We start from the raw sequence: 14963 nt of genomic DNA, 5'->3' as shown, positions 1-14963 counted from the left end.
TCCCTCGTTTCCAACTTTTGCGATTGTTTTTTCTTTTTTTTTTCACCTTCAGGCGTGACAGGTATTCAGGGTCCAAAAGGTGAAACCGGTATCCATGGATACGATGGTCAGCCAGGCGCCAAAGGAGAACCCGGTGTGCCGGGGCCACAAGGTGAGAAAGGCACAGCGAAGGAAAAGGGAAATCTTCACTGTTGTGCTCTTACTCTCCAATTTTTCAACGGTTCTGTGTATCCAGGACCCAGAGGATATCCAGGTCCACCGGGACCGGACGGCGTTCAAGGTCAAGTGGGTCCGCCTGGCCCGTCGTCCATGGACCACGGTTTCCTAGTAACACGCCACAGCCAAAGTGTGGAGGTGCCACTGTGCCCTGGAGGAACCACTCAAATATATGACGGCTACTCGTTGCTCTACGTGCAAGGCAACGAGCGCTCCCATGGACAAGACTTAGGTAGGCAGCAGGAAATAAGGAAGAGACACACGGAGACATACAAGAGGAGTCTATTCAAAGTTTTGGTTGTCTCTCTTTTATTTTCATAGGTACGGCAGGCAGTTGCCTCCGAAAGTTCAGCCCCATGCCCTTTTTGTTCTGCAACATCAACAACGTTTGCAACTTCGCGTCTCGTAACGATTACTCCTACTGGCTCACCTCACCGGAGCCGATGCCCATGAGCATGGCCCCCATCACCGGGGACAGCATCAAACCCTTCATCAGCAGGTGTGTTTTGCGTCTCCAGCCACTTTCATGTTGTCATGTGACCCAACTACAACACGTGTCGCTGTTCTCATGTGACTGCAGGTGTGTCGTATGTGAAGCTCCGGCCATGGTGATCGCAGTCCACAGCCAGACAATCAGGATCCCGCCTTGCCCTCAAGGCTGGAACTCTCTGTGGATCGGCTACTCCTTTGTCATGGTAAATTAATCTTGTTTCAGAGCTTAAAAGCTTGGCTTTAATTGTGTGATAAGCATAACACTATGTAGGGAAGTTTCTGTTATTTAAGAAAGCAGAAGCTATCAGTGATGCTGATAGCTTAGTGAAGGCGAGCAGAAAGAAATCCCCCACAAAATTTTCTGTAATCTCAGTTTCACTGCATTGTGTTTTTACGTAGCACACCAGCGCAGGTGCTGAGGGTTCAGGTCAGGCTTTGGCCTCTCCTGGCTCCTGTCTGGAGGAGTTTCGCAGCGCCCCGTTCATCGAATGTCACGGCCGAGGAACCTGCAACTACTACGCCAACTCCTACAGCTTCTGGCTCGCCACCATCGAGACAGAGGACATGTTTACGTAAGGCCGATAATTTTTTATTGTCAGAATAATAAAAACACCCCTAAAAGTTTGCTTTTTTTTTCCCCCCGTGGTGTCAGTGTCAACTTTATTTTTACAGAAATGTTCACCACTTTATGCTCATTTATGATACAAATGGTCATGACCAGTGGTAATCTTTTCACCTGACCTCTTTCCAGGAAACCCGTTCCGACAACGCTCAAAGCAGGCAGCCTCCGAACTCACATAAGCCGCTGTCAAGTGTGCATGAAGAGGACATTCACTTAAAACCAGAGGCCTTCCTTCATCTTAAGACATGGACAGCAAAAAAAAAAAAAAAAAAATGCATCGACATCCTCAACTTAGCTTTACTTCCTGTTCTGATGGTGCTATTTCCCTGTGTATCATGTTTGAATGGAGAGGAACAAGAGACGCGAGTCGCGAAACATCCAGCGACTGAACTTTATAAAGCAAACACAGACCCTGGGGCTTTTTGAAATCTTTTTTTTTTTTTTTTTGCTCCTAGAAGCAACACACAGCGTGTTTCTAAAGAATGGCGCCCGGTTTACCACTGCACTGAGTTGAAACCCCCTTAAAAAGGTTAACTGGTGTTCATCTTTCAAAGGGCTGTTTGTGTAAGACAGGTGCTATTGAGTTGTAATTGTCTGCCTTTCATTTCCCCCCCGCCCCTTTTAATTTTCCGTCTCTTCCAGTGCCACACAATTCAAGCATGTAACCACACAATCATATATCTTTTCACACGTTATAAGTCGTTTAAATCTACTAATGTTGAAAATTATGGGACTTACTGCTTACACGACTGTCACTTCTCAAAACCACCTCAAACGTTGCAGACACCAATTCCTCTGTTGTAAATACAATGCATTCCTGTATACCACCGTTGAACATACTCTCCTCAGGTTATTTCTCTACCAGTTTGTGTGTCATTTAAGCCCATTTTTTTTTAATTTATAAGATTTATAAAATTATGTTGGTTGTTTATCTGAAATTCAGTGTATTCCAGATTAATGTTTCTTTGTTTAACAGCCATATTAACATAGAAAAAAAACAGCACTGAAGTTGCATTGAAAGGTTGAATGTTTGCGTGTGTGGGAGTGCGTGCGTGAGTGTACATACGTTATGTGAGTGAATCTGAATGGATTAGGAATTATGTGTGTGTTTTAATGGGTTTTTTTTCATATACTATTGTTGCACACCCTTCTTGTTGCTTTATCTAAAATAAATGAACAAAAAAACAAACTATGAAGAGGAGAGTTTTCCTCAGTTTTTGGGCTTTAAAGTAGACTGTGTGTGGCAGCAGGTGGCCACGCTTTTTTCTGTTGTTGGTCATAAACAAATATGTGATGGCGAGTTACAGTATTTCCAAAATAATATGGTTATTAAATGCAAAAAAGGAAACATTTGTTAGATTGTTTCACTGCATATATATTTAAAGGTCATATTTGTGTTAATTTTGATTATTTTGGCTTACAAAAAAAAAAACAAAAAACTAAGTTTGTTCCAGAGAAACTTTTAACCTTCCATAAAACCTATAAACAAAACATAGAGGTGAGCCTCATCCCTGTACTATTCAGTACACACACCTTTGGCACGTGTTACATTTTAAGCATAGACACAGATTATTTTCCGTATATATCAGCTTGGTGAAAACTTTGACACAAGCTAAATGTCAAAATATTAGTTACTGCATTAGAAAAACCCCCAATAAAGTACAAACAGGACTTGCAGCACTTGCAAACATTCAGTAAACATTTTTAGCCCATCTCATATTGTGTCACTACTGTAGTAAAATTATTTGAACAACATAATGAACAGTTTCTAAGTATATATGTGTGTGTGTTTTTTCTGCCCTCTTTGAACTGTTTTAATGTGCAAAAGCTGAAACGCTACAGGCTAAAGCCACAAGAGGGCGCCACCAACTCATTTTGTTTGGAAGTTGCTCCAGTTTCTCCAACTGGATGATTCAGCTGTGTGGTTGTGTTCTCCTTTAAATATGACATATTAATTCAAACATTATCTTCCATCACCGTGTCAATATGAGGAAAAATTCTGTTTTAGGTGCCACCTTGTAACATCACTTGCTTAAAACGTGATGCAGCCTCATCCTCAGCCCTTCTGCCGGGAGTGTGGCCAATGAACCCTTCCACCCCAACAAATGCACAAATGGATCGATTTGTTCCGCAGAGGACCAGATAACCCTGCCTTTCAAGTCTGATCTCGTCTTTCATTTATTGCCGGAATACTATCCCTTGTTTCCGCTTTCGCCACCGCAGAGGCAAACAGAGCCCTTGACCCCCCAGGCTGTCTTCATAAACACGTCTGATGAGGCCTTAACCCCTGACCGGTGAGCATAAGGTCACACGAAAGGAGTGAGTTTGGATGCACGACATCGACAAGTCAGAGGGACAAATGTCTGACATGTCACAGAGCAAATACCTGCAGTCTGAGCAAAGGTTACCGTCAAGAGAGAAAAATAAACTCTAATGACTCTATGGCCATCTGAAAAAGACAAACTATAATTTTTTAAAAAAAGAATTAAAAAAATAAAGTAATTACAATGTTTATGCCTTCCCTTACTTCAAATCATTTTGAAAACAATCACAAGAAAGATCATAATTGTGAAATGGAAGGAAAAAGACACATTATTGTGAGTGTGAAATAAGTTTTTTAGATTCTTTTAAGATTTTTGCTTTTTACATTTAGTGCTGATTGAATTTGTATTCAGCACCTTGGAGCAACTAATTGCATACAACTGTTTAACAGACTCCACCTGTGTGCAACCTAATCTTACTACAAACCCAGCTTTGCTGTGAAAACCTCAGAGGTTCGGTAGAAAACAGCAGTGAAGAATCAACATCATGATTTAATGGGAAGATGGATGGTTATAAACAGCACAAGAAAGTTGTTGAGATGTTCACAGCAGGATTTGATCAGAAAACAACGTCTCAAGCTTTGAACGTCTTAAAGAGTACTACTTATTTCACCATCTAAAAATCAAGGGGATATGGCTCAACTGATAGCCTAAGACATGCACGTATCATTACTTAATAGGCTGAGCAAGGAGAACATTAATTCAAAAAGCAGCCAAGAAGGCCATAGTAACACTAAAGGAGCTGCACAGCTCAAGTCGAGGAACCTGTTGACCAAACTATTAGCAATTCCATGAATCTGACTTTTTTATAAAGAGCAACAGAAACAAAGACATTACAAAAGAGCACCAGTAGACGTCTGCTTCAAATGCTTGCCACAAGCCATGCAGACTTGTAGGGCTTGTGGGATTCAAGTCATACAAGTCTTGTGGCTTGTATGCCACATACAATACAAGTCGCCACGTGCAAGTCGACTTGTATTGTTAAAGTTAAACAATACTTTAACAAGACAGTGTCTTTAAAGTTAAAGAAGTTTCACTTGATGTGTATAGTGATAATGATCTGCAGAATCAGTTTGTATTTCAGCAGATGAGTAGAAGATGGTGATCTGGTCAGATGAAAGTATGAATTAACGTTTTTGCCTAAATACAAAAAGATCTGAGGCGTCAGACTAATGCCTCGCTTCCACTGAGCCGTACAGCAGTGGTCAATGCGGTTCAATACAGCGTTTTATCTGTTTACTTTATGAAAGCAGAGAGGGGAAGAATTTGAAACTATTTGAAAGACACCAGCGGTCTCACGTGTTTACTTGCTGTCATGCAGCCAGACAGCACAATAAGCTCTGGCATATTGTTGGTGTCACAATAGCCTTATCTGTTTATCATCCTAGTTTTGCTTCCTTCCAAAGCTTTCTCAGAACAATGTTTCTAAATAACCTAATCTAATCAGACAGAAGAGAATCTTAATCCACTTAACCTCAACTGAAGTTCCACAATAAATTAGATCAAATAATTAACTAATTAACTAGTTCTAATAACATTACATTATTAGTCAACTGAGTTTTCAATGTGTTTGTTGCTTAAAGAGAAGATGTTTTTGCTACAATATATAGAACAAAAACAAAATTATGTAACAGATCTGGTAGTTACCTTGTAATGAGGTGTGGACACAAAAAAATGGTTTCTTTACATTTTAGTTTTTGTCAAGTGATTTAATAATGCACTTGATAAAATGTTCACAAAATAAGAAATTTTATTAACTATATTCTTTACAGGCATGGGATAAGAGTTTTTATGCACATTACAATGAAGCATCAGAGGTATTTAGGTCGAAATCCACAGACAACATCAGGGCCTGTAGGTACAAGGCCTGCAGGAGCTTTCAAAGATTTAACGTCTTTAAGTAACTTAATCCTATAGGTTGTTTTCTAACACAGCTAATTTGAGACCCAAGGTAAGAATTACAGTCATCTTTAAAAGAGCTTTGTGCTCATACTGTAGACTACCAGTAATCTGTCCCTGACGTTACAATACAGCGACAATCTGTGTAGTTACAAATTACAATAACATTTCAATTCTTGTTGAAATATTGCAAAAACGTCATGAATGCATGTCAAACTCAGAAGGTGCCTTGTTTTCCAAGATCTGTTTGCAATACTTACTGGAAAAGGGTCAAGATGTGCTCCCCTCCGTGCGTTTTGTTCTGAGTAGCTCACGTACCGAGGTCACCACACCCTGCTGACCCTCTTGACCTGACCAAACTCAGAATACCTGGCTAGATGGCTCGCAACACAGAGCGCTCAGAGGTCAGCAGATCGCATACATACTCACTGGCTACAAAAAAAAAAAAAAGAAAACGAAATTTGAAAATAGATTTTTCTATATCTATGTTAACAAAGGGTTGTGACTGAAGTTGAGTGGAGTTATTTTTTTTCAGTGGAAAACCGCATTCAGGCAGAGTTAGGTTTGTGTTTATGCTGGTTCTACCATTTTCAAATTAAATAATAGTTCAGAAATAGTAAGGTTTATTGCTAAATATGAGATGTGTGGAAAACAGAAGTCTAGAGGTAACTGAGGGGATTAGATAGAAAATGATGACTTGAATACAAATACAAGGGTAAGTAAAGCAATAACTAATAAAGTAATCTTGGATGCAAATTATGACTTACAAAATAAGGCAAGAAGACATAAAACTGACTGGCAAAGTGACACCCTGAACTCAAAATATTACTCAGGACATCATTTTTATTTAACATTTTGTCTCCCCTTGCAGCTAATCAACCTTAATTTTCTCCCAATTTGACGGAAAGTCTACATTTTTGTCACCAATATTCAAAACCTTTAGGTTCAAGCTGAAACTCTGGTATTAACGATTAGTTTGTAGGGTGAGGTACAAATCTCAATTGCTTGCCTTCAAATGGATTTTTGGTAAAAGGATGACACAAAATAAAATGTAGTATGGATAAAAATATAAATTAAATATAAAAAAGATAATGTCCCAATGGTGTAAATGTTAAATTTGTCCTCAAAATAAATTACTGTGAAGGTTTTCAGAATAGGCTTGTTTTAGGAAGGCAGAAAATTAAAAATGTTCCATCATAGATAGAAAAAATAATAGTACCTTTAAAATAAATACATACAAATTCATTTCAATATCATACAATAAAATCCAGAAAGAAATTAGTCATTCCTGTATATGTGGCTCTACCTAATGATTGTATTACTACAATGTTGTTTTCTTTGTATAAAGTCAGACGTAATGTATCTTGGGGTAATCTTTAGCAAACTGGTTTTAGCTACTTTAAAGAAATGCTGCTAGTTCATGATACATATTCTTTTATGGTCATGCTTTGTTTGGTATTTCTTCACTGATATCTAAGTTAAAAAACAAAACAAAACAAAACAAAACAAAACAAAACAAAGGAAACCCTGAGATTTAATTTTATTCATTAGATTTTAAATCTACAGCTTTATGTTATTTCAGTGAAACAACTTTAACTTGATTTGTCTTGAATGGCGATAATGATCTGCAGAATCGGTTCGTGTTTCCTAACTAAGTTGCAGATTATTTATCACAAACTACACGAAGCATTTATTAAATGACTAACTTGTTTTGACAGAGACTTCAGGGGTATTATTAGCTCGGCCCATCAGCACCGGCATGTGCTGACATAACCGTGAGTGTAAAATCAGCTACATTGCATTACACAGCACGAGCATCGGAAATTTGATTCCATCTGCAGAGCTTGGCACTTGTGTAACGCCTGATCACGATCTCAGCATGAACGGAAATCTGATGTGTCTGGATGCAGCCAAACATGGCTCTTCCTCCTCCTTCCTCTTCCTCTGCCTTCTCTTCCCTCCACACTTGTTTTCACTCAGTGCACCAGCGTCCACTCAGAAATATGGAGATAGTGTGCCGCTGCATGAATGAGAGGAGAACAGAACGCCTCCGTAGCCGGGCGTGGGAGTTAAAAAGAAGAGTGGACGTCACTGTAACAGAGAGTGCGTGGGCACGAGAGGAAGAGTGGGAGTGATTTTGTGGGAGGCATTCCAGTACAACTCTCAATCTGTCTTTTTTCGTACTCTGGTAAATTTCTTCTCCTCAGCAGCTCTTTTTTTTGTTTTTTTCCCTCTTCTGTGTGCTACCTTCCTGATTTCCTGGTGACTAATCACCCTGAATTATCTTTTACTCTCAGTGATGGCAGCCTTTCTCGAAACCAATGAGTCTTTCATTAATAAGTCTTCTTCCACGCTGAAACACACCCAACCAAAGAAACACTGCTACACACACACAAAATATGAGAAGCTCAAACTAAAATATTAGCACTGATTCTAATATCAGTGCTAATATGAGGGGATTAGATAGAAAATGATGACTTGAAGACAAATACAAGGATAAGTAAAGCAATAACTAATAAAGTAATATTAATTTGCAAATACACAGCAAATTATGTATTTGCTGTGTATTTGATTCACAGCAAATACATAATTTCTTGTAGTTAGATTTGGAAGATTAGCACACATGCCATGCCTGTCGTTTTGCGACAAAATGGCAAAAATCCTGTCTGCTGTCATGCCAGAGTGTTGAAACTTTTCACTTCTGCTCACAGGGTGAATGGTTTATTGAGCGCTGTTGTCTTGCGTGAAAAGGTTTTGAGTTTAAATCCAAAATTTGGTGATTTTCCGCATGGGCTTTGCGTCTTTTCACGCATGCGTGGTTTCTCTCTAGGTTCTTTCAGTCCAAAATGTACATGTTTTGACATCTGGTCTCTTCAAGTTGCTCGTGCGTGCATGCCCGTTTGGGCTACATGGTAGCAACAATCCAGCATTACACCTTCCAACTAATCGTTTAACATAAAACTTAAAAAGTTAAACCCTCGTGTCGTAGGGATTTGAAAATGTGAAGAACAGAAGGAAGAGTAACATTTAAGAAAACTATTTCTGTAAAATGACTGGCAGTCTCCACAGGCTGCTCTGTCTGGTCCTTCTGCTCCGTCTGCAGAATCAGATGGTTGGCATTGGTAGACCCATGTCTAGTATTGGGAACACAGAACGGGACGTTGTGTAGGTGGATGTCAGACCAAAGGGAACTACGGAGACATCCAAAAACAGGGAAACATCGGGGGGGGGGACTAAAAGTGTGGATGGGCAGCCAAATGCTTTGGATGTCATAGTTGAACACAAAAAGGCAAACAGTTTATGTGGAGAGGAAGAAACTATTTTGGGTGTCAAATGTTTAATGAGACAAGGGGTGAGCTTATCAGCACAGAGTCTCGGCCTTTTCGACAGGCGGCGTTTGAAGCGGGAAGAGCAGTGCTGCTGCTTGTGTACACGCCTTTGTTCTTTGGTTACATATGCGGTTCAGGTTTTTGGTGCTAAACAAGGAGAACAAAGGTACACTCTGTACAGACGAGACTTCACACCAAGGAGGAATAGTGATTAGGATCTGTTCTTTATGTGTGTGAGAAGAGGATTGTGGGAGAAGTGTGAGGACTGGCTGCTAGGAGTGTGAAGATAAATGGGCAGTATTTATGTAGCACTTCTTTTCTCCGAGTCTTATTGGCCACTCAGAGGACTTTAGAGTACAAACCACATTCGCTCAATGCACACAAGAGTTGTGCGGTCTGGTTAGACCTTGATGATGCTCGTGACATCACTTATTTCTCCATGTGGACCGAAGAAGCTGAGGATTAAGCCACAAATCGGACGTACAAATTATCTGCTTTCGCTCCTGAGAACAGCCACATTAAAATTATGTTATTGGTTTAGCAAACTAATGTGAGCAAACACAGATTCTCCAAGCACATTGTCGCCTGTGATTGACCGAAAATTACAATATTTTACTGGGATTTATTATTTTTTTAAGTGATAGATCAACATAAATTTGTGCATAATTGGAAAGTAGAGGACAAAATGTTTTCAAAGCTGCTTTACATATGATTATCTAAAATGTGTGAAATGCTGCGAAATAGCTCAAGCTTTTAGACTGCACTTTCAAATTTGACCACAGATTGTCAATTGGTGTGGTCCTTAACTCGAGCAGTATGTTCTGATCATAATTAGGAGAGTCCGACACACGTCACTGATGGTCATGTACTCCTGCAACTGATTAAAATGACTGAATTACCTCCTCAGCATCTTGCCAAGTTCTGCAGAGAGGTGGTAATAAAGCACTTGTTTGATTGAGGTAAGATCTGGAATCTGCAGCTTCAAGTAGCTTTTTGGACCTTCTACAGTGGTCTTTAATAACTCTGGCTAAAAATGATTAAAAAACCAGCAAATTTTGCAAAGTGTAGATATGATTACAAATTCGGGTTTTAGCATTGATTTTAAACAGAATATTTTCACTGAATTGCTACAACAAAATGACCCTATAAGTCTTCCTGTCATTAGGTTGGAAACTATATGCTTTCTTTCATCTTCCACAAATATCAGTTTAACAGAAGAAAATGTATCTAATCTGTTTCATGGTTTTCTTTATTCTAAAACCAAAAGCTAAAACTATTTTTTTTTTTAAAAAGTCAAGTAATATTTGAAGCAGAAATTGCTCTTTGGACTGTAAAGGTTGCAAACACCTGGCCTGTGTTTCGACATAAGTTGCAAAAATATGCTGAACATTTCTTGGTAACGTACAAATGTTAAAACAATATGAGTTTGTAAGATCAGTTTTAGAAGACAAAACATACAAAAAACAAACATAAATTGCATCGGTTTATGTGATGTGCCACATTACTTGAATAAACTGCATGTTGGGAAGATCAGCACATTATGACAGACTCTTGATTGGTGTTTTATTCCTGTTGGCTAAAGACTGCAGTGGTTGTATGAAAAACAACTTCATGTCTTCATTCAAACCTGTGCAGCTCATAGATCCACAAAAAACTTATTACATAATCTACATCCTATATTGGACCACGCCGTTTCATTTTATTTCAATTGTTTTGACTTTCTTTTTTTATTCTTCTCTTCCCTTAAACATCTCCACACATTTGTGCGGAGCTATGTGAGGGAATTTTAATGTGCTTTGTCCTCCACACATGTTGTGTCCCCTGGCTATCTGATGACATTGTCCACAATGCTGTTTGCTCTTTTCTGAGAGCTGGATTGTTGTTTTCTCGGCAGCTGCTGAATTATTGATCAAAGCTATCATTGCACCACCAGACCAAGTATTTTCAGTACAATTAGGATTGTTGTGCTCTTAATGGGCCTTTCCATTAGCCTTTGTGAAGGCCAAGGTAGCACCTGCATCAACAGAAAACACATGCAACACGTACACACAGACACAATTGATGTCACGCGGCTGTAGTGGGGGGTGTAGTGTGTGTGTGTGTGTGTGTGTGTGTGTGTGTGGGGGGGAGGGCCCTCATGGGAGATGGTTGTTTTTCAACAGTGGTCTGAGCACGTCAGAAAATGTGCTTACACCATGGCGACACATGCTGGCTCAACAGTATTACAGAAGTGTGGCTGTCCTTCAACATCTCAAGAGACTCCAGATTAAACACGCAATCACAGACAGCAGCCCTGTGGCCACAGAAGGATGGAAGGAAGGGAGCTTTTATTCGTTATTTTCTTTTTCTGAACGCAAGGCGTGTTCAAGGCGTGTTGTCTTTTCCGTCTTCATTAGCGAGAGAGAATACAGGACCCAAGAGAAATACTGGACGCCTTTGGCCTTTCAGCATGGAAGCTTGCAGCTTTCCAGTAGACCGACTGATTTTGATAAACATGGTGGTAACAAGGTGTTTATTCCTGGTTTGGATTTACATTCAAACCAAAAGCAAAATTCTCCCAAAGTCTATTCATTTTTGAGCATATAGTGCAAGAAAACCGTTTGTCTGTCTGCGATTCCTCCTGAAGTACATTAGCTAAATCAGTCACTGATTTGGATGAAACCCTTGGCTAAATGGAGTTCATCCCAAATGTATTATATTGGGTTGACGTTAGTGCTGTGATCAGGCCAGGCCAGTTGTTCCAAACCAAACACATTCAGTAATGATCTACTGCTTCACGTTGAACCAAGAGTAGGCCACCCTACTGTTCCCACAACGACGGGAGCATGAAATGTCCAAAAATATTTTAAGACGCAAAAGCATAAAGACATCCTTTCACTGGAAGTAAAGTTGCTGAGCCCAACTCCTGCAAACTAGCCCCAGACTATAATCTGCTCTTTATCAAACCCTCTCTCCTCATAGCCGTCATAAACTGCGTACAGTCAGAAGTCTCACAAAAATACAAGTAGTTTGAAAATGAGGACTTAATCACCAAATACTGCCGATCTGTGGCAGCTAGTGGGTAAAGAACACCCTGAAAGGACAACCATGCAAAGATCAGTTCAGAGAGAGAATTGAAACGAAAAGATGTGCTTTTGGATTGTTGGAGAAAACAAGAGGTAATCAATTCCTGCATGGGAGCAACATCCAAACTCCAAGCAGAAAGACCCCAGGTCAGGATATTTACAACTGATGTGAATCATTGTCTCACCAGTTGTAAGTAGGATCTATAAAAATAACCTGAAGTGTGTTTACCTTGAGCTTTCTTTTGCATCAGTTTATTAGTTTGTCTCTCACACACAATTGTGTCCATCTGGATGCTTTTTTACCACCATATTAATGTGCAGCGTATAATGTTCCTTTGAATAAATTAAATAGGAAAGGCTTAGCATCATTACATAGACGTGGCAGAGATAGATCTGATTATTTCACGTTAATTAGAAGATCTAAACAGTAGAGCCTTGGTTTATGATTTTCTGCACATGCGAAATGTGATGATTAACTGTTACAAGTCAGTGCTGCTCCTGGTCTGTATTTATTATAGGGTGACAATGTATAACTGAAGAAAGTGCATTACTGCTGATGAAGACAAGTGAAACCACTGACGGTAGTAGAAAATCTTTCTGTTTGAGCCCCCCATCGAAGCACAGATCGTCTACCACTCAATTTATTGCATATGGAAACTCTTTACAGAGTCGGTGTCAGTGTAGGCATCTTTCTACGAACTGACCGTGATTCTCAAATACCCAAGGTTTCCAAATTTAGATCTTAAGATTCATATAACTTTGATTTAATATATTGTGTGAGGAAGATTGATCATGTGACATTTACATCTGTCTCACCACGCAACAGTGTTCAGTTCCCTGAACACCTGGATTTTTTATCTAATCTAATGAATTGCCATCTTTTCTAGGTCGTGTGCTGTAAAAAAAAACAACAAAAAAAAAACACCTGCTATAAACTTTAAATTTATTCTCAACTCATTCTAACAATGTGTAAAAATGGTGGTACTGGCATGACGAAAAAGCTGATGTCTGTCTCACTTGGATTATCCATATTCTGAAGACGATATTTTCTGCTTGGTCACTCCCCCCCTCCCCCGCCCCGTCTCACTTTCCTGCCACAATCACCTTTTTACTTATTCAGCAGCAATCCAAACAGACAGCATCTGACTAAGGAAAACACAAACAGAATGTTTCACCCTACTGTCCCGACACACATGTGGTCATGTGTTATCCCCACTCAACAGATGCCTGGAAAGACACGTCTCCGAATCCTAGACTGAATGCAGATAACCCGCCGAGATGACTTATTGCTCCATATGGATGGCACGGGTTTATGGAAGCTGTCTGTTTTGCTGTAAAGAAAAATGAGACAGACGTGGCTCATTGTGAAATGTTAAATATTTAGGAGAGTGAGGTCTTTGAGCAAGATGGAGGGAGGAAAATGACAAGATGGGGAGGAGGGGTAAAAGTGAGAATGATGAAGAAGGAGTGGGTAGAATGATATAAAACCCCTTCCTCCTAATTTCACTGTAGAGCTCATTATATATTCATGTGATGCTGTAGCTGTTACATTGTGCGCATGTGCAGCTCAACATGTGATCGTACATGTTATCCATCACTTCCACTTTAATTGTGCACCACCAGGAATGGGTGGGCTCAATATTTCTATCGCCATGTAAAGGCAAATATTCTCATTTTTCAAATTCTTTGCTTAAGCACTTTCACGGGGGTGTGGACGACTGTATTTATGAATCTGTCTAGGACACGGCGTAATGTTTGATGATTTCATTAGCACAGCCTTTGTGCATGCATGAACTTGTGCAACTGATTGCATTTGAAGCCCCCTTGTGTGTATTTAAATCATGCAGGTCTGTGTGCTCCCATTATCATTAAAACTACTACCTGGAGCTAATTTCTCAGACGTCCTGCTCAAGTCAGAGTCTGTTGCACTTTTTCTGGTGCTACTGTGTGTGAATGTGTAGGTCATAATGCCGTTTTACTGAAGTGAAATACAACTATTTTTTTTGTTTTATTTGTGCTCAAGGACACAAATTAAAAAACAAACAAACAAAAAACTAAAACTTTACACACAGGATCAGGATTACACCCACTGGTCCTAATGTGTACATGCACTCACACTTGTATTAAATGTCCCGAGTTACAACTCATCAAAGCTTCTGTCATAATTTTCATTGTGGCAGAATTGGTAGAGTTGACTTAGTCTGGTTGATTTCCTCGATCAACGCTGATTCTAAACAGAGATCACAAATCTTCAGTGAGTTTGAGGTCCGGTCTTGGGAAGGTCATTCCAGAAGAATGGCCTCATTTGTTCGTTACATTTCCAGCTTTGACAAGACTTTGACATGCGCTAGCATTTTAATTGGTTGAAATCCCTCTTAAATTATTCCACTTACATTTCATATGAAGTTCCTACTACCATGCTTGATATTTGCTACGGTGTGCTTACGGTTAAAAACCTCAGCTTGACTGAGTCAAACATATTTCTTGCCAGCTGAAACCTTTTTGTGTTTGCCCGTGTGGATTGGTAGAAATATCAACTGAGCTTGAAAGCATTCGCTCTGGAGAAGGGAACTGTTTCTTTGTTTACTGGCTCTAAGCTTTCTGGGAAAGCTGCGACACATCTATGTAACTTGTACTTGTGCAAAAACTTTTTTTTACCCCCTGACCTGAGAAAACTGTTGTTCAAAAAAGGCCCAAAGGACTTTATGAACTCCATGAACTTTATGAAGTAAATCTACAATTCTCATTCTTGGATCCTCAGCAAGAACTTTTGACCTTTTCAGATGCGGAGCTATGGCTGTCAGTCAAATGTGAGCAGTCAAGAGAAAAAAAAAAAAAAAAAAAACAAATGAACAAAACGACATGTTTGGAAACGAGATGAAATAGGCCCTTGTTGGGAAAGGGGGTGAGGTAATGTTCACCCGACATACATCCAACGACTCCTGCTTTAGCTTAAAGGGGAGAGCGTGGAAGGAAAAAGAAAAAAAAAAAAAAAAAAAAAAGAAAGAAAACACCATCT

At 39.6% G+C, this 14963-nt stretch overlaps 1 protein-coding gene across 1 annotated transcript in view; it reads left to right on the top strand.

Moving 5' to 3' along the window:
- col4a1 (collagen, type IV, alpha 1) overlaps nucleotides 1-2522 on the top strand; it is a 43819-nt gene extending 41297 nt beyond the window's left edge. Inside the window, exons 47-52 of the mRNA XM_007555367.2 lie at nucleotides 53-151; nucleotides 236-448; nucleotides 538-715; nucleotides 797-911; nucleotides 1108-1280; nucleotides 1460-2522. Coding sequence (XP_007555429.1) covers nucleotides 53-151; nucleotides 236-448; nucleotides 538-715; nucleotides 797-911; nucleotides 1108-1280; nucleotides 1460-1547 — 866 coding nt within the window. The 3' untranslated portion in view covers nucleotides 1548-2522. The remainder of the gene's footprint in view (nucleotides 1-52; nucleotides 152-235; nucleotides 449-537; nucleotides 716-796; nucleotides 912-1107; nucleotides 1281-1459) is intronic.
- The last annotated feature ends 12441 nt before the right edge of the window (nucleotides 2523-14963 follow it).

This window comes from Poecilia formosa, unplaced genomic scaffold (assembly GCF_000485575.1).
Source record: "Poecilia formosa unplaced genomic scaffold, Poecilia_formosa-5.1.2 Scaffold70, whole genome shotgun sequence".
In the NCBI taxonomy this organism is placed as follows: domain Eukaryota; kingdom Metazoa; phylum Chordata; class Actinopteri; order Cyprinodontiformes; family Poeciliidae; genus Poecilia; species Poecilia formosa.
Note: the sequence above shows the minus strand (reverse complement) of the source record. Positions and strands in the feature narration are given on the sequence as shown.